The 19,911-nt window shown below is 36.6% G+C and overlaps 1 protein-coding gene across 2 annotated transcripts in view; it reads left to right on the top strand.

Annotated features, from left to right (window-relative positions):
* The window catches only part of EIF2AK4 (eukaryotic translation initiation factor 2 alpha kinase 4), a 38,264-nt gene that overhangs the window by 7,938 nt on the left and 10,415 nt on the right, over positions 1-19,911 (top strand). For both annotated transcript variants that reach the window (XR_009745103.1, XM_061463359.1), the window contains exons 6-31: positions 72-202; positions 1,021-1,136; positions 2,158-2,315; positions 2,692-3,227; positions 3,598-3,707; positions 4,255-4,412; positions 4,746-5,158; positions 5,815-5,884; positions 6,535-6,618; positions 7,552-7,674; positions 8,129-8,233; positions 8,471-8,528; positions 9,211-9,290; positions 9,988-10,089; positions 10,715-10,765; positions 11,701-11,937; positions 12,543-12,618; positions 13,529-13,650; positions 15,038-15,087; positions 15,181-15,349; positions 15,826-15,942; positions 16,577-16,642; positions 17,197-17,367; positions 17,924-18,058; positions 18,213-18,320; positions 19,117-19,245. Coding sequence is in view for 1 of the 2 variants with exons in the window: in XM_061463359.1 (XP_061319343.1) it covers positions 72-202; positions 1,021-1,136; positions 2,158-2,315; positions 2,692-3,227; positions 3,598-3,707; positions 4,255-4,412; positions 4,746-5,158; positions 5,815-5,884; positions 6,535-6,618; positions 7,552-7,674; positions 8,129-8,233; positions 8,471-8,528; positions 9,211-9,290; positions 9,988-10,089; positions 10,715-10,765; positions 11,701-11,937; positions 12,543-12,618; positions 13,529-13,650; positions 15,038-15,087; positions 15,181-15,349; positions 15,826-15,942; positions 16,577-16,642; positions 17,197-17,367; positions 17,924-18,058; positions 18,213-18,320; positions 19,117-19,245 (3,675 nt within the window). In the remaining variant the exon portion in view is untranslated. The remainder of the gene's footprint in view (positions 1-71; positions 203-1,020; positions 1,137-2,157; positions 2,316-2,691; positions 3,228-3,597; positions 3,708-4,254; positions 4,413-4,745; positions 5,159-5,814; positions 5,885-6,534; positions 6,619-7,551; positions 7,675-8,128; positions 8,234-8,470; positions 8,529-9,210; positions 9,291-9,987; positions 10,090-10,714; positions 10,766-11,700; positions 11,938-12,542; positions 12,619-13,528; positions 13,651-15,037; positions 15,088-15,180; positions 15,350-15,825; positions 15,943-16,576; positions 16,643-17,196; positions 17,368-17,923; positions 18,059-18,212; positions 18,321-19,116; positions 19,246-19,911) is intronic.

Genomic DNA, 19,911 nt, shown 5'->3' with positions numbered 1-19,911 from the left:
AATAGTCAAGTATTCACATATTTTGAGGACAGGAGCTGTTCCTATTACTTGGTGTTTTTCCTGATTTATAGGAACGTTTGGAAGTAGCTGCTCTGACATGTCAAGAAAATTCTCACAAGAGAGTTGCTTCACGTTTAAATGGGAGCTCTTTGGAACATGGAGTAAATAATAAGCACCGACCAAATTCAGCTGGACGTTCGAAGTGAGTATGTCAGTTTGCATGTAGATTTTTCCTTTTCCTCCCAAACATTAGATTTCAAAGTGAAATTTGAAGGCAAGAGAGTACTGTGTCAGATTGCTCAGTTATTTGTTTTGTTGTTGTGTCATCCCCTCTCCTCCACACTTATTTTGGCATGCTTTAATTCATGTGCTATTGGATAACTTGAGAACTTTCCAATTAAGAGAGTCAACTTGGCCCTTAATTTAACATAGTATTTGGCAAGCATTGGAAAGCATATTCAGAACATACTTAGTTTCTTAAAAGTATGCAATATGTTGCCAGTTGAAGAAAAAAGAAAAATTTTAAATCAATTAATGAAGGTTTTGGAATAGCACAATAAATTAAAGCTTATATTCACCTCAAAGCATGTGCAAGTGTAAAGTTCCCTGTCAGAGAACCGGATAATGCTAATTGCTTTTGCAGAGTAACTTATTGGAGGGAAATTGGAGTTGCTGGAGGGTTCTTTTGCTGGTACATAACTCATCTAGATTAGGGCTGGTGATGATACAGGTAGGCTGGGGGCTTTGGTTTTCTTTTGTTCGTTTGTTTCTGGTTTTTTTTACTGCCACTTCCCCCCCAGGCTTAAAATATAGAGCTCAGCATGATGTGGCTGCTAAAATGCTGCATTTCTAAACATATATCTTTGCAGTAACTCGCTTAGTATTTTTGAAATTAATGGATATTATTGGATGCAAGTCTCAGAAACCTAATCCTCTTGCAGATTTGATATCTTTAGGGGCTAGGGACTGCAACAGTGTTATCTTTTTGAGTTGGAGAAAAACGTTGTGTTCACATTGCAGACGAGAACGCCAGCTTTCTGTTAGTAATAATGAGGAGTCCCCTGGAAATCACGAAGTTTTGAACTTCAGCACGAGTGGTGCTGGACAGTTTATTGTCCATAAAGGAAAATGTCTGGGTAAGCAAAATTACAATTGCAGCTTCAAATACTGGGCTTGGGGCTGTTGTTTTATTGTTGTTGGATTTTTTTGTTTGGGATTTTTTTGAGAGGGCGAACTTACACAATGTTGGTGCCTACAAGTAGCAAGGATGGAGAGAATCTTGTGGATTGTGAAATGTCACAGCCAAGAGTGGGAGCAATAAGAAAAGTTACTTTGTGGTAAATATTTTATATTTTCTTATGACTGTTTTAAGTAAAGATGTGCTACTTCAGATACAATTGCATAACTGAATAGCCATACCAAAAAAAACCACCCATCTTCTCAATATTTTATCCTCTCTCCATAATTAAAATAATACTGAAAACTATTTGCTTTTAAATTTAAATAGCTAGGTTGTCAGATAAAAATGGCTACCAAGCAAGAAGTCATTTAGCTTTCAGTAACATGTGAAACCAATAATAAGCACAGGGCTAGAAATGCATACTTGCTCTTCTCCTATTGTTGCTAATAGCAGTGCCATCAAAGCAGGAGATATAGCAAAAAAATTAAAATACAATGATAGGAGACTCAGAGCTGAAAGGCCTCCATGAAATGCCCATATGAATGGACCATCAAATGTTTTTATTGTTTGTTTTCAATATAGCACTTCCTCAGTGGTAGGATGAGCAGCCTGGAAGTCTCTGGAGTAAAGGGAATTTTATTTTGTAGCTTGAGGATGTTGCTGTGTATAGAGCTTGGCATTTGCTCGGCAGGAATAACATTTATTAAAACCTGAAATTCTTTAAAATGTGCAGCAATTTTTTGCCAATATACTGTTCCTTTCATCTGACTACTGCTACATATCATTCAGTGTCATCAGACCTGGTGTTTTCCTTACCTACCATGTAGGTATGGATCTTGTTCAATTGTAAGTCAGTTTGGGTTTCTGAAACTGTAGAAAGTGGGCTTAATGGTGTTTATTTAGCATTTGCAGGAGTTCTTGGCAGATCTTAGAAACAAAAGAAGCCCTGTTCCTCTTCTCTCTCTTTCCATGTACAGGCAAGGATGAACAGCTTGGTAAATCGGTGTACAATGCCTTGGAAATTCGCAGTGGAGACTTTGTTTTAATATATGAGTGGGTTCTCCACTGGCAAAAAAAGGTGGGAAGATTTCTTACAGTGCATGAAATGGAAAAGATTGAGAAGTGTAAGAAACAGGTAATGCCCATATTTTGCATTTGACTTAATAAAGGTTTAAGTGGGGTTCTCTGCTTTTCTGTTGGCAGCTAGTTTATGTTAAACTTGAGAGGGTGGTGTGGCGATGGGTTTGCGGATGTTGGTGTTTAGAGTATCTGTACCACAGAAGAAGATGGGTATTCAGGAGTTACAATAACATAAATGCAAGAACATGTATTTGTTAATATGCATAAATAACATAATAAAAAATTAGTATCAAGCCTACCTGGCAGAAACCAAAGTTATTCTTGTCCCTTGTATACAATACTTCCTTTTTCAAAAATGATGAGAATATACTGTATTTTGTATGTTACGTATTTTAGTAGTAATGTGTTCATGATATGTTTTTCTCTAACAGCTTCAGGGTGCAGAAACAGAGTTCAGCTCACTAACGAAGCTAAGTCACCCAAACATAGTGCATTATAAATGTATGAACCTTAAAGAACGGGACAATTCAATTGTGGTGGACATTTTAGTGGAGCATGTAAGTGGTTGCAGCCTTTCTACGTACTTACACAAAGAGACTCCAGTTCCAGTTGAGCAGTTGCGCCATTATGTGACCCAGATCTTGTCAGCTCTCGACTACTTGCACAATAATTCAGTAGTACACAAATTTCTCTGTGCTTCCAGTATTTTGGTAGATGCTGAAGGAAATGTCAAGGTGACAGACTACAGCATTTCCAAGCGCTTAGCTGATATCTGCAAAGCAGACATTTTTGAGCAAACCAAAGTTCATTTTAGTGATAATGGTCTTCCCAGCAAACCTGGAAAAAAAGGAGATGTGTGGAGTCTGGGCTTGCTTCTGCTTTCACTCAGCCAGGGCCAAGAAACCAAGGAATTTCCAGTTGCTGTTCCTACCACTTTACCTGCTGACTTCCAGGACTTTCTGGGAAGGTATGTTTGTTGCATTCCTGTGTCTTTTGGTTTCTGTTGTTATTTTTTTTTTAAGACTTGGATGGTTTTTTGAAAGAACAACTAGATCCCCCTGTGTCACTAGTTAAAATTTGTAGAGGAGAGGTAATTGCTCCTTCACAGCTAAAGCAGCTAATCTGGGATTTGGGAGAACAAGTCCGGTGCTCTTTTATTCTTTGCCTTGCTGCCATGTTTATGTGCCATGATGGGTAAGTAATTTAATCTGTCTTTGCTTCTGATTCCCATCTGAATTATAACAGTGATAATTTCTTAAGTATAAGGAGACCTCTTTGAACATTTAGGCCTGAAATGGAATAGGTTTTTGAACAGTTTTCTCTTGGTTTGCTAACAGATGTGTTTGCTTGGAAGATAAGGAAAGATGGACTCCTCAGCAGTTGTTGCAACATAGTTTTATAAACATTCCACGAATGAAAACGCCTGTAGCTGAAGAAAATCTAGATGGTAAGAAACTTGTTTCTTTCTGTATACTGCTAAATAAGTGAACTGTGTGCTGCAGTAATAGGAAAAAAGTGAGCTTCGCAAGACTGCACAAGTGTTTTATGTGAGTGAGTATGGTCTTTAACTTCTGTATCCGTGACTAGCTGGGGTTGGGCCTACTGCTGTTGTCTCATTAGTCAAAGCTGATGCTGTAAATTCATCCACCTCTAAATTCATCCTGTAAATTCATCCACCTCCTGTATGGTGTAAATTTCAGCCTTAGTTTTGTCCTTGGAAGATGTTTGAATAAGACTTCTTCCCTTGTTACATTCATATTAGAATCTGTTCCTTTGTCCAGCATGATTAATGTTAGTAATTAAAAATTGTATTAAAGTTTATGCTTGCACCAGAACTTAACTGTAGACAGCAGAACACTTCTGTATTTTAGATTTCAGTTGTACTTGAAGTTACTTAAGTTTTATCTTCTTCTAATGCTTTTTTGGCAATCCCTTGTGATTTATCTCCATACCCCATACTGCCAGCAGTGCTGACTTTGATATCCTCTTTACAGATTCGGCAGGCATAGATTGCATTGAGACAGTTGTACCCACCAGTCAGATATCCAGTGCTTCCTTTGTCACAGGAACACAGAGACAATTTTCACGCTACTACAATGAGTTTGAAGAGCTCAAATTACTTGGCAAAGGGGCTTTTGGAGCAGTCATTAAGGTGTGGTAGAAAAGTTATTTCCCTCTGTACAGCCCTTTTTGGTGATGTGTTTGATTTCTCGGAAGCAAAACAATATGCATAGTGTTTGCATGGTTTTATATATTATCTTTTAGTGTGCTGTGCCTGTCTTGTGTTTTTTATCTGGAATAGGCTGATGAGTTTTGTGCAAGGTTGCTGAGAGACTGGGGAGTAGCCTGTCGGTATGGGGAAGCTTGCATTTGAATTGTATTCATTTCCCAGTTGGAAGGAAAACTTCCTCTTACATGAAATTACTTCTGGCTCTATTTGGTAAAGAAAAGTATTTGACTTTTTAGATTTATTTGAACTTTGCAGGTAAGAAATAACCTTGATGGTTGCTATTATGCTGTGAAACGTATCCGTGTAAACCCTGCCAGCAAGCAATTTCGGAGGATTAAGGGAGAAGTAACATTACTTTCCCGCTTGAACCATGAGAATATCGTAAGGTATTACAATGCTTGGATAGAAAAACATGAACACCCTGTTCCCACGGTGTCTTCATCTGAAACAAACGAAGATAAAAGAATGCCCACCAAAGCCGGTGTCTTCATCTTTAATGCTGAGGAGACAAGTGTTGTGGAAGCTAATGCTCCTCCTCCGGTTTTGACAAGTTCAGTTGAGTGGAGTACTTCGTGTGAAAGATCCTCCAGCAACAAATTCAGTGGAGCTGATCCGGAGTCCAGTGATGATGATGACGATGGTGATGGGGTTTTCTCGCAGTCGTTTCTGTAAGTAGGCTTCAGTATTGGCACTGCAGGGAACATGAACAGAGTTGTTTTTCCAATTTTGTGTCTTTTATCATTCTCACTTCTTTTTAGTTCACTGCATTTTGTTCTGTCTGTTGGCTCAAAATCAATGCATTTGCCAGCAGTCAGATAGCCAGGGAGAGGAAATTTAGCAGTTAAGAACAGCAAGTGTAGAAGGAAAATCTGGGTTTAGGCTTCTAGAATATTCTTATAATTTGTGTCAGAATGCATAACTGTTTATGCTGGATTGTCTTTTCCAACCTTAAGAGTAAAATTTTTAATAAACAATAATAGAGAAATATTTTCAAATCCTGAAAAATATTTTACTTGTCCTATTGCTCATGGTAAGTCTTTTGTTTAAGCAAGTAAGTATGCCTCAGTTTTGCTTATTGAGTATACAAGTGGGATTGTACTGATGCAGAGATGAACCTTTCCTTTAAAAGACAGGGATGACAAAGGAAGTGTTATGTGCAAGCAGGATACTTTTGGGGGTTTTGTTTTGGTTTGCTGTTTTTGTTTAAGGCATATGGAAGGTCTTTAACAAAAGCTTAGATTTTTCTATTTTTTTTTTGTCTGCATATAGTTTCCAGATTTATCAGCACCCAAAACTTTTTCTCTTCTTTCTCTTTTTTAAACAGGCCAACCACAGATTCTGAAAGTGAAATAATTTTTGATAATGAAGATGAAAACAGTAAAGGTCAGCTTCCAGTAAGTATAAAGATAAAGCTAGTGAAAATAAAAAGATCATAAAATAGTCTTTGACAAGCAAAGAGGTCAGTTGAGAAGTTTCATTTCAGTTCTGGTGTAAGTACAGAACCACATACGGTTATGTTCCATCAGAGTAAATGTTGTCCCATCGTGAGCTGCATTCACAGAGTCATAGAATCATTAGGGTTGAAAGGGACCTTTGGAGATCAACTAGTTTTTTGTCACTATGTTTATATCAAAATGGTTGGGTGGGGTGGAGGGTGCATTCTATTAAGTAGGTTTTGTATGTTTTAATCTGAATTTTTCTATTATTTTGGTTTTTTTTAAACATGCCACACTTTGAGATTTATGTTTCACCCAGATCTTCTTGAATGTTTTTCCTCCAGTGTCTTGTGATGGCAAAACATTACTCATTCTCACTTTGAAAATGAGAGTTGGGTCACACCTGGTTTTGTAGTTTATTTAGAAGCAGTGGCATTACAGAAATGTCAGTAAATTATTTTTACAGATTTTTATGTTATTCAAACATAGTCACAAAAGACGACTTCTCATCAATGCATTTCAGCCATTAGAAAATAGTAATATGCATATAAAAATCTCTGGATGGCTTCTTATAACTAACTTTTCTGTTACTCTTAATTGTGATAAAGGATGAAGAAGGGCATGAAAAGAATAGCCATGGAGGAGAAGACAGGGCACCAGTCATTCAGACAGTGCATTACCTGTACATTCAGGTACAAACTTACTTGAATTTTCAGATAAAATGATACCGTTTATTCCAGCCTGCAGAGATTAATTGCTGGTTTTCATGAGGGAAGTAATGACCTTTAAAATTGCAGATGAGGCCAAGATGAATCTTGGTTTTGCAATAGACTGGTTTTCTGAAAGGCTTGGCTGGTGGCAGCGCACATGGCTTGTTACGCCTTCTAAGGTTCTTTAGTTAGAATCATAGAATCAGCTAGGTTGGAAAAGACCTTTAAGATCATCAAGTCCAACCGCTACCCAGGGACTGCCAAGACCACCACTAAACCATGTTACTAAGGACCTTGTCTACACATTTTTTGAGCAGTTCTAGGGACAGTTCAATGCTTGATCATCCTTTTTGGTGAAGAAATTTTTCCTAATATCCAGTCTAAACTACCCCTGGTGCAGCTTGAGGTCATTAGCTCTTTTCCTATCACTTATTACTTGAGAGAAGAGATCAACCTCCACCTCACTACAACCTCCTTTCAGGTAGTTGTAGAGAGCAGTCAGGTTCCTCCTGAGCCTTCTCTTCTCCAGAGTAAAAATCCCTAGTTCCCTCAGCTGTTCCTCGTAAGACTTGTGCACCAGGCCCTTCACGTCGCCGCCTTCTGGACTCACTTCAGTGGCTTGGCTGCTTTTGTCTTATTTTTAACATTTATGTTCAGAATATGCTACTCTGCAAGCTCGTACTGTTGTCCCAGAAAATGGGATAGGACCCATAAGTGAATGCATTTTTTCTACCTATAAAAGACAGCTCTCGGGAAAATTGCAAACAGTTGAATATTTTGGTGATACTGTTTGCTCCTGACCTGTGTGTTGCAGGACCAGCCATTAATATGCACATAGATACAAGTTTTGATGGTCTGTTTTCTTGACAAAACTGCTCTTTCTTCCCTCTGTCCCCTACCACTGCACGACTGAAGATGGAGTATTGTGAAAAGAGCACATTAAGGGATACTATTGACCAAGGATTATATGAAGACACCAGTCGGCTTTGGAGGCTTTTCCGAGAAATTTTAGATGGATTAGCTTATATCCATGAAAAGGTTAGTAAGTATGACACTTACGACCTGTCCATAATAGCTATGTAATATCTTTCTCTGTGTGGGTTTCTTCATATTCCATTCATTTTGGGATGTTTATTAGCAAGGTTTGTTCCCTGCCCTTCCCATTATTAATCTGTTCTAGGGGGTTAGAATATTTTATCATAAACCTGAATTTTATAATGAACCACTTCAGATTTTTCCCTTTGTCACAAAAATTTGATCGCCTTTTAAAAACTTGTTTTTGGTATCTGGTAGCACTGATTATTGTTCCTAGCTTCTGGGCTACAGTCTGTAGTCTTACTTCAAAATTAAGTATCAATGACTTATTACAGTGGGAAATCTACTGCATTAAAAGTATGTAATATGTTCTAGTCTATTACAGAGTTTTAGTTTGAATTGTGTTTATTGTTTAATATTCTATTAGTCTTTATTTTTTTTTGTTCTGCTATAATAGGGAATGATCCACAGAGACTTGAAACCTGTGAACATTTTTTTAGATTCAGATGATCATGTCAAAATTGGTGATTTTGGTTTAGCTACAGATCATCCAGCAAATGCAGTAAGTACAGCTGAAAGTGAAAGAAAAACCCCCTTGAATTTGGTGTTGCAATAACGTGAAAGATGAAAATAAAACATAAAAACATAGTTCTCATTGGACTTTATACTGTGAATGCCATAAACTTGTTTGTTTCTAAGGTTCTAGAGTTAAACCATGTATTGTCAATCAAAGCACTAAGAAAAGCCAACAGAAGCATTTCAAGTGCCATTTACAGTATGTCTGTTTTCCTGATTTCAGGTGGTCTCTAAACAAGAAGAAAATCACTCAGATAGTTCTGTTATGTCTGACCCATCAGGTTAGTTGTGTAGTGGCTTATACTAAATTATTTTAAGCCATCACTTTTATTTTGCAGTCTTGTATAATCTGTTAGAACTTCCATTCATTCTTTAAAGGTAAAACCTGTTTTATTTGGTGGGCCGGGGCGGGGCGGGGGGAACAACCTCCAACTTTTGACTGGTATCTAAAAATGAATTTGCTTCCACTGCTAGCCTTTTGCCGTAGATATCAGTGCTTTTCTCAGAGTGAGGTGTATAGAGATTCTCTATATCTGTTCCATTTGCACTTCTGTTCTCTTGCCTGTACAGGACAATTTCAGGAGTCAAGGGATTTTTGTTTGGTTGGGTTTTTTTTTAACACCTGTAACAGGCTGCATTTTGTGTTTTGTGTAAAATATAGTACATTGTATGTCTTAAAGTGAGTGTAATAGAAGTGAAATATAGTTGTATTACTTGTGTGCTGACGTACTGCAATTGTATAAAGTAATATGTAAGTTTAGCTACTATAGATAGACATGGATACTTGACCTGTGAAGGGAAGAACTGTCTGTTTTGCAAACTGTTCTCACGTAGGTTTCTCTGAAGAAGGACTGCCTTCCAACCTAGCATAAATGGGGAAAGAAAATGAATGTGTCTTTTCTTGACTTTTATGCTGTATTTCTCTCACACTTTCTTGAAACTTTTTCATCTTTTGCCACATAGGTAATTTGACAGGGATGGTTGGCACTGCACTGTATGTCAGCCCAGAGGTCCAAGGAAGCACTAAGTCTACATACAATCAGGTATGATTAGAATAGATTTAATAAAAAGGTAGCATGGAATCCAAGGTACAATTTAGGTCATTCCTGCTCAATAAAGGTAAATTCAAGGTGGAACAGGGAGTGGGGGTACTGCTGTGGTAAGCAAGGGAATGAGAAATACTCCTTTGAGAGGAGAGCAAGAGTGAAAGGATGTGGGCAAGTCAGTTTTTCTGCCTGGGCTGTGATCGTGACTAGGCGCAAGCAACTTCAATTTGAAAGGACATGATCATGGAGGACCTTGAGTAAAAATGAGTAGGTTATAAATCTTACAGTCTTTAATGAAGGTGAAAAGTCATCAGAAGTATATATTGCTCTCCTGGATTCCTAGACTTGATTTTTGGCAGGTAGGGATACTTTTTTTTTTTTTTTTCATTTTCATTTGCGGATCCTGTTTCTATGCAGAGATGAGCTGAATTTCAAAGCAGAAGCCTTTTTATAGAGGGAGGTCTTTACATCATGGCAGTGCTGTGATGATAAAAGGTATTGAAGTCTGACAGGTCTGGATTGTGCTGTTTAACAAAACACAAAAACCAAAACAAAACCACAAAAAAACCCACCCTATCTCTGGCTATAATACACTGTGAAATTTAGCCAAAACATTGTTATTTCTCTGCTATCATCAACTGCAGAGAATTCACAGATATTACATTGAAAGTTTCCCTTTTTTATTTTCCCTTAGAAAGTGGACCTGTTCAGTCTGGGTATAATATTCTTTGAAATGTCTTACCATCCTATGAGTACTGCATCAGAAAGGATCTTCGTTCTTAGTCAGTTAAGACTGGTAAGTACACAGATAAAAAGATACTAATCCTTTGCATCAGATAGTTTGTTAAGAGAAGTAGAAGGATGCAAAACAGAGTAAAGCGTTTCCACAAGGAGTGCTTAGGGAAAAAAAAAGTTTATAAAATATATAATGAAAAGTGAAAAATAAGATTGGAGCTGGTACTGACATTCCCTTAATGCACTGTGGTATTACCATCAGTCAGTGTTCTCTCTCTGAAATTTTTATAGTGCAAAACATCAAAGGTGTAAACGTCAGAAAAAGACGTCATGTTTTCATTTCACCCGCTTTTAGACCCAGTGAGTTGCTCTCAGGAACCAGTTGGTATTTGTAGTTGGTAAATTTTTGTGATTATGGGTTGTATCTTCATTATACAGAACATCATAAAAGAAGTTCGGTGACATTCATTTTCCCTTTAGCACTTCAAACTGAAATTGCGTGTGGTTTTTTTCTGTGGTTTTATTTGTTTGGTGGGTTTTGGTTGTTTTTTTGGTTTTGTTTTTTTTTCCCATGAGCAATAAAGATGCTTAGTTTCTCTGTTTAAATATGTAGAACTTAAAAATAAGACTGGCCTGACCAAGCTGGACTGCATGTTATAATCATATGTGATTTTTGTTTTTTGTAGCCTACTATTGTATTTCCTAAAGACTTTGATGAAGTCAGTCATGCAAAGCAGGTAATTTTGAAGATACTTTAATTATTAGGTGTTCACTGTCAAGAAACATTTATTATCATTTTTCCCCACTTAATTTTAAAATAACAATCTCTTCCAAGTTCTTGTTACATGACATTGGAACGAAGTAAGGAGAAAAAAGTTGACACGGAATTACACAAAATTCCCTAAGCTGAGTCATAAAGAAATGTGGAGTTCATGGGCATACCTTTTAAGCTCTGAAGGACAATTTTAGGCTAAGACAAATGCAGCTGTGTTGATTAACTCTTAAACTTTCAGAAGAAATCTGTGTCACAGAACAGAGAGAGTTGTGCAAGCTAAATTGACTGCGCTGAGCTTGTAGAGTTGTCAAGAGGTGTTATGAATGCCTCCATGGCAGATAAATGTGCAGTGTAATCTTCTCTGGACCATCTAGATAACTTTTATCTTGTGCTAGTGGACTCTTCATTGAACATTAGCATTATCTTTTTGTCTCTTATGCCTGTGAAATGACAATCTGCCTGTTACTAGTACCATAAAAATGTTTCCCTCTAGTAAAGTTTGCTGTAATATGCCAGGAAGATTCCCCCTTCTTTATTATGTGTAACTATCAGATCTTTGTTGTTATGCATATGATTCTGCTTTCTTTGTTGGTAAAGAGATGCCAGAGATAGCATAACATAGAACAACAACGGATACTACATATTTTGTCATCCCAGGAGGCATATTTCTAAAATCTTTCATGTTTTAGTAAATGTTATTCAAATAATAACACAAGAAAAGATATTCAGAATTTTAAAAACGAAGAACATTCACCCCAAAAATTCAGATCCTGCTTTTTTAGTCCCCTGTAGAGCCTCATATTTTTTTATTAATATGAGGTGACTGGGAAGTTTGTTATAAGTACTGCTAATGTCTGACCTTTTTTCTAAACTATAACATTCATATTTATTTTGTAGAGATCAGTTATTACATGGCTCCTGAACCATGATCCTGCAGCACGACCAACAGCTGTGGAGCTGTTAAAAAGTGAACATCTTCCACCACCACAAATGGAAGAATCTGAACTCCACGAAGTACTGCACCATACGTTAACTAACGTGGATGGAAAGGCCTACAGGACTATGATGAGTCACATATTTTCGCAGCGTGTATCTCCAGCTATAGATTATACCTATGACAGTGATATGTTGAAGGTTTGTAGGTGTTTAGGGGATGCATGTTGTTTCAGTTTTTTCCATGTTGGATTAAAAAAAAAAGTTTATATGAGTAGACTCTAACATGTTTGAAAGAATTGCATTCTCTCTTGAAATCAGCCTTCACGTTAGTTCCCATTTAAAGCTATTGCCTGTACTATGTGAGCCTGAATAACCACTTCCCATTTAAAACTTAACATTCATTCTTCATGGAAGAAACAAGCAATGTTTGATTATAGCAGGTAAAGCTTTAAGCTTATATCCAGATGATTACTTTCTTTACTCTGAATTTCTATCAAACTAATGCTACTTGTATCTGATTGCCAACAGAATGCGTTGCCTCTGACTGTTTTCTTCCCTGTCTAATCATGGCAATCAAAGTAATCCTTCTTGGTTTCTCAGCTTTTAAACATTTCTAAATCTGAAGAAATACAAGGTAATATAGCACAATAATGCTTTTTTCATAGCTCTAGTTATTTTTTATTACAGTGGGATGAGATAGCAGAATGCTTATTGCCTATATTACATGGAATAATTGCCTGTATTACCTGGAGTGTTCATGGCATATAAATTATATATGTACTTTTTATTTGTGATGGTTTCAGGGTAGTTTTTCTGTTTGGGCAGCCAAGATACAGCAGCATGTATGTGAGATTGTCAGCCGGATATTTAAAAGACACGGTGGGTGTGTTCACCAGAGTTGTTCCTTTAAATTTTTTTATGATTGAATGGATTTAAGAGAACAGAATGGTTTTACTGCTGTCACAGAGTAAGAAGCTTCACAGACTTTGAAACATATTTTCATTCTTCTGGAAAAAAAAAAAAGCGGGGGATGGCATATATATATTTTTTTTCTGTTAGACTGTATTGCTGTCTCTAATGGTTAGAAGCATTTCCTTGTATTTGGGGTGCTTTTTTTCCCCCTGATTAAAAGTTTTTGTTGACATCTAATTGAAGAAGTGAGTAAAGCTTCCATAACAAAATAGCCATTTGAGAATCAGTAGAGAATTTAAAACAGGAAAGTATTTTTCAGAGATTAGTGATATTATTGTTAATAGTTAGGTTTCAGTTAAGATTGGATTTATACAGATAGATGGTTGCAAAATAAAGCCAGAAAAAAGGGTATTAAATAATTTACAGTGAACCATAAACACTTCTAGTATGATTTTGAGGCACAGGATGCTATATGTCTGAACAATTTTTGTTCTCCATAGAAGTGGCTCTAGATCAAAACAGTACTAGTGGTATCTGTAGAGTTTCTCATCTGTTGCATATGCATGCTTTTGTGAAAGGTGGTGTTCAAAAAGGGAGGCAAAGTGAGGATTCTGCTGGTGCTATGGAACTGGCAGCTCTCTGTTTCTCTGTGAGGGTGCCTGCTGAACCCAAGAAGTATGCAAGATGGAACATCTGTTTGATGGCATTGTTTAAAGAGTGGAGGAGGAAAGTCTATTAAGGACACTTGAAATAATGTAATTTTTTAAAGGCATTGGTTGAGATTATCATGGTCTGCAAGATTGTTTGTGAGCTTGTTGCATAAAGCAGATGTTACTTCTGAAATGCGAGGTAATAGTATTTTACTGGTTTTGTGCAGGAGCCATCAAGCTGCATACTCCACTGCTAATGCCCAGAAATAAAAAACTGTATGAACATAATGAAGCTTCCTATTTCATGGATCACAGTGGGATGCTGGTAATGCTTCCATATGACCTCAGGGTAAGTAGTTTCCTCTCTGCAGGCAAAGCTGGGTTTGAAGAGTCCTGTGATGTTTGTAGATACCTTTGATTCACTAGTGGCAAATCTGGTTTAAGCTTACACTGCTTCAGCATTTCAGAAGAAGTATATCTTACACAGGTAAAAATAGTGCCATATTGTAAGTGTAATCGATGTTACTGATGATTTGTGGAGTTTTTGTGGTTTGTTTGTTGGGGTTTTTTCTTCCATATGTAAGAGACACTTTTCCAGTTGTTGGCGCGGGAGTCACGGACAACACAGAAACAATCAATGTGATCAAGCGATTGCCAAATTTACTACAAAGCCTTAACTCTTTATATACTGTTTCTTACATGCAGTTACAGTGATTTGGCATATTATGATTGGATACATGTCTTGAAGACCCTTAGTGACTAACATATAATTGGTTAAGCACAGGTGTGAGAACTTGACCTCGAAAGCTTGCCAGCAGTCCACAGTTCTCATTAACTCAGTGAATTCCAGCTTCTTCTTATCTTGCTTGCTTAAGCTTCTTCGGGCCTCTCATGGCCTTGCTGTATCTTTCAGGATTATTCAGAGTTTATGTACTAATTATGCATTCTCCCGTGAGAACACTATCTCCACAGCCAGTGACCAGTGAAAATTCTAGTATTTACATCCCTTTCTTATTTATAGAGAATGTGAGTAATGTTCTGTCCAGTTTTGTGTTTCTCAAACAGATGTTGTCAAGGATCAGTCTACTCTTGGGAGGTATTGCTGTTTGAGCAGTTTACAGTCTGGGATTCCTCTCTCAGTCACACCAAATTATGTGCAATGGTGGCCTCATTAATTACCTTGCATTTAAAACCTAAATGCTTTGTGGTTTTTGTTTACTAGTGACGGTTAAAGAACATGACTTTTTATACTCCATTTCATTAATGTAAGGTCAGTTTGACTTGTCTTTCCTTTGCATTTGTAAGATCAAGCTATACAATGTGATTCCTAATTAAGGATTTGTGTGGGATCCACAAAATTGATTTTTCTGTAGGAATTACTTGTTTGGAAAATGTGTCAACCAAAGATTTATTAAAAAATACTCCTTTTATGTAAGCAACAAAATAATCTGCTTGTACATTTTAATATGCTAATAGTTGATTTATGATGCATTTTGCATGCAGTAGGGTAATTAAGAAATATCCTTGTGTTCCTCTCCAAGCTCTTTTAGGAACTTGGCATGGAGGGAAATGTTATCATTTAAAACTTGGAGCAAGGATGATTAATATTACTTGGCTATGGCAAATATTTAAGGCACTTACAGATGTGAGAGTACAAGTGTTACTGCATGGTAGTAATCTCCAGAGCCTAGTCAGAATGTCTTGTTTCAACAATTTATATATATTTTGTTTTTCAGATTCCTTTTGCAAGATTTGTAGCTAGAAATAATATATCAAACTTGAAAAGGTAAGGGATATAGAGATAACATTTTGCACAAGTGCTGTGCTTTATGACAGTGACCTCTGAAGATGCTAATTCTTTCTTCAATGTTTCCTTTAGATACTGTATAGAGCGAGTTTTCAGACCTCGGAAGTTAGACCGCTGTCATCCTAAAGAACTCCTAGAATGTGCATTTGACATCGTAACATCTACTGGAAATAGCTTTTTGCCTATAGCAGAAACAATTTATGTCATTTCAGAAATCATTCAAGAGTTTTCAGTGCTACAGGTAGATTCTTTAATCATGCCCTTTGTTCTCTTTCCATCCTAAAATGTTAATCTAAGTAAATATTTAGTCTAATGTCTTCAAAAAGGGTAGTTCCTTTAACTTTAGCTACAGAGGCGTTTTCACATTTTATCGTTAGTCAATTATAGAACACTGTGATTTAAATAAAAAATACGTTTCATAGGTAAACTTAAAATGAAGCATAGGTTTGTGTGCAAAGGAAATATTAATTGAATATTTACAGTGCCACTGAAGTAACGTATTTCTAATGTCAGGTAGGTGATTAGTGTAGAATGGGACAAGCCTTGTCAGTCTTAGTTACAGATGGGAGGCAAGGTGGTGGAAGGAGGGGTCTAAAGTGAGTTTTGAGCTATTATTAAATCTTTAGAAATTATTGTTGTTGTTAATGTTACTATTACTAAGCAAATGGAATGCAAGTAAAACTTTTTCTTTCTTCTTTTTTGTTTACCTTTTGCTAGGAAAGAAATTACAGTATTTACTTGAACCACACTGCCTTACTGAAAGCTATACTTTTGCACTGTGGGATACCAGAGGATAAACTCAATCAAGTCTACATCATTCTGTATGATGCTGTGGTAAGTGATTAGTTATAGATCTAATCTCTATAATCATCACTGTAGAGTATCTTGTTTTGTGGAGTTGTCTCTGAAAATGAATGACAGTCCATTGCCAGAATAACCAGGAATATCTATAAGAAACAGAACTATCTTTGGGCTGTAAAATTAGATTAATTCCTTTTGTGTTACTTCTGGGATGTTTTCAGATGTTTTAAGATTTTTAGATGTGTATTTATGAGATAATTATTCACCTGTGTAATTAAGAACTGGTAGGCAATTCAATAAAAACTTCAAAATGTATCTTAATATCATGTTGGTCTTTCCTACCGTATAAGCAGAGAAAATAGATGAAATCCATTTAAATAATTAAGTTAAGGTTTAAATCCCAACAAAGTGCACGTCTGCATAAGCACAGCTTAAGTTGGTATTTGTATGCTTTTTGTTGCTTCTTGAAATGAAGCTGAGTAAGGCTCACTACAGTATTGGTGGAAAATATGTCATTTATTGGTTTTGTTCTTTTACAGTATTATTGCAGTTTGTAAGTGAAACATTTAATTAAAAGCATTGGAAAGTTGTGTTTTAATTTTTCTCAGCAATAGTAATTTTTTGGTAACTCGGTTGCTGAACACGTTTGAATCTGTTTCTTTTGTAGACTGAAAAGCTAACTAAAAGAGAAGTAGAAGCCAAATTCTGTAATCTTTCTCTCACATCAAATAGTGTAAGTAATTTTAATTCAATGATAATTTCTCTGTAACTTGCCGTAACTCAGTAATACTTTATTTATTTTGCAGATTAATCAGCCAGAGTAAGTAAAATAAATGGTTACATCTGTTATTCAAAATAGATCAGTCTAATTGGAAGTGAGTCTGATTTTGTTCCTTCTTCTTTCTGAAAGTCGGTATTGCAATACTCCAAGTTTCTTTCTGCTTTTAAAATATTTTTTGGACTGTGGAAGCAATTGAAGGATAAACAGAATATTTTACAGTGGTATTTGGTAAAATAAACTGAGAGAAACTTGAGAAAAAAAAAAAAGTCTGCAAATGTTGATGAATGTACATAAGGAGTTGAGGTTAACTTCTGGACAACCTGAGGAGTCTTGTGCCTGTCCATTCCTTTCCTCAACTCACTAGGTGAAAATGGGCTGCTAGGCTAAACAAACAAAAGAGGCAGATATTTTATTCACACGAAGTCTAGGGTTTTTTTAGATGTGATCTGTTGTGAGTGCTGTCAGTGGTGCTACCTATATTTTTTTTCTTTGGTTTTTGCTTTTAGCTTTCTCGGCTCTACAGATTCATTGAACAGAAGGGAGAAGCAAGTAATGTATTTCCATTTTTAAACACAATGATAAAACAAAAGCCAGGTGTCACTCAGCTGCTGAAGCATGGCATGAAGGATTTAGAGGAAGTCATTGGTCTTTTAAAGCAACTTGGAATAAAGCTTCAGGTTTGTAAAATACTCTGCTAATAAATTAATGGCTTCATAGGCTGCTGGGCTTTGTAATTTGCCAGGAAACAAAGTAGTCATATTTTAGAATAGAAAAACCACATCGAAGTGTCTTTTGATGGCAAGTAATAATACTGGCACTGATTCCTTTTAAGACCTCTTCCAGTCAGAAGTCTCTGGTTTAATCTCTGTCTAATGACATACAGACTACCATTTTTTTCTTCCCCAGCCCAGACTGAAGACATCACTTAGAGCATAAAGGAATTTTTAAATTTAGAAACAAACGAAATATTTTAAAAATACAGAAAGCTGTTGACTACTGAAGTCCTCCCCACCTCCACCTTCCTTGAGGCTTGCTGTTTGGGTTTTCTGCTATAGGTCTCTTGGGATGCTTTAACATTAAAACATGATTTCCTTATTTTTATTTAAGGAGTGTTTCTGTATGTCTTCCTTATGTGCAAACAGTGTTTTCAATCCTTGCTGTTAACAGAAAATCAATTATACTAACTATAATACTGGTAAAGGTCTTGTACACATACTCATTTTTATTTTACAGGTTTCTATAAATCTGGGGCTTGTTTACAAAATACAGCAGCACAATGGAATTATCTTTCAGTTTATAGCATACATCAAAAGAAGACAAAGAACTGTGCCTGAAATTCTTGCTGCGGGGGGCAGGTATGATCATCTGGTATGTACTCATTTCTGTTTATTTATTTACTTAAACCATACTCATTTCTATCTATCTATTTCTTTATTTTAACCACAAAAAAATGAAACGCCTTTTTGACATTTTGCAGAGATAATTATTTGGGTCTTCCATTTTGTTTTTGTCTTGTTTTGAGATTCCACAATTTAGAGGGCCACAGACGGTAGGACCTGTTCCTTCAGCTGTTGGAGTCAGCATAGCTATAGATAAAATAACTGCTGCTGTTTCCAGTGTGGAGGATTCTGTAAGTCTTTGGAGGGGGGCGGGATATAGGGCCTTTGTTTGTTTGTTTACTCCTGACAGTTTACTAACCTAATTGTAGCCACAGATGGGTAAAAACAAAGATGTTCAGCTGTGTCCCAAAATAATAGCATACTGAAATAGACAGTAAATATTGAGATTACCTGTTTTCTTCTGTGTTTCTCTGCAGAGAATTACTTAGTTTATTAATAAAAATATATTATTTAATAAGAATTAGGGAAAGAGAAGACGATCTTCAGGCTTTATATCCCTTTTTTAAAAATTTAAATGAGACATCTTCCTCAGCCTGTAGATTGTTGCAGGTAGAAGAGTAGTAGCTGATAAGTGTAGTACCTAATAAGTGTTACTTTGCCCCTACCACTTCTGCCCTTATAAAAGTATATAGAAGGTGGAAATGGAAAGAAACTTAAGCAAATGGACTATTTTGTACAATGTCACACAGTTTTACTTGGTTGTGGAATGTGCGTTTTACAAACTTCTCTTTATAAGAATAGATTAACATTGCTAAGCAGAAAAGGGAAGAACAGAATAAGCTAGGATACTTCGCAAGCTGAGGCTGTGCAGATGCTTTTTAGCAAAGAGCAAGCTTCAGTGGCTCTCAAACATGCTCAGGTAGATTGTGGCTCTAAGAAGAGATGGATCTAACCTGTTTTTTCAGCTTGATGGATTTTGAAAAGCATTAGCATATTTATTCTCTTTGTTACTTTCACTGCCTTATGAAGGGGGAAAAGGAGGTCTCGTGGCTAATACTATCCCTCTTGTTTTTACTTTCCCTTCAGGTTTCTGTCAGCTCATGTGACCTGCTGGTTGTAAGTGTTGGTCAGATGTCCATGGGTAGAGCTATCAATATTGTTCAGAAACTCTGGACTGTAGGAATTCCAGCCGAAATCATGTATGACTGGTCCCAGGTAGAATTTCTGTCTCTCTGTGTTAATTATGTTGTTGATGTCTTTAAGATAGTGCAGCCTGAGACTGCCCTTTTTCAGTTTTTTCTAGGTTTTTTTTTATGAGTTACAGACTCTTAAAACTGAGCATATAGCACACTGTTCAGATGCAATAATTGTAAGATTCACTGGGCTTGCAGCATTCTTCCTCTCTACATCCCAGTGTACCCAGAAGTGCGATGGAGTATCTTTATGCACTCCTCTAAGCAGGAATAAATTAAGTGAGCTTCCCTAATTATACATGGAGAGCAGAGTCCAAGGCCTGTTGAAATCAAAGGGGGAAAAGTTGCATAATGAATTTAAAATTACTATAGCTCAAATTAAGTGAAGTGGAGATGCTTCAAAGCAGAAGCATATTTGTACCAGTGAAGGCAGTGAATTTTCCTTTCAGTGAGGGCTGCAAGTAGAATCCCTGAGTTAATCCTTAATAAGGGCATGTCTAGAACAGAACGGTAACATTGGCTTTTAAATCTATCCACATGGCTGAAGACTAGTAGGTACAGGGGGAATATTGACACCATTCTACTCTTATAAAAAGTTTAGTAAACTCAGCTACTAGATACACTATGGGGTACCCGTGCTGTTCCTGGAGAGACGTGTGGTAAGAGAGGGAGAGAAAGTGGCAAGCTG

The sequence above is a fragment of the Pezoporus flaviventris genome, unplaced genomic scaffold (genome assembly GCF_033815535.1).
Source record: "Pezoporus flaviventris isolate CSIRO_AGI_PZ_B2104156 unplaced genomic scaffold, CSIRO_AGI_Pfla_v1 ptg000036l, whole genome shotgun sequence".
NCBI classification, from domain to species: Eukaryota; Metazoa; Chordata; class Aves; order Psittaciformes; family Psittacidae; genus Pezoporus; species Pezoporus flaviventris.
This window is presented reverse-complemented; position numbering and strand designations above follow the sequence as displayed.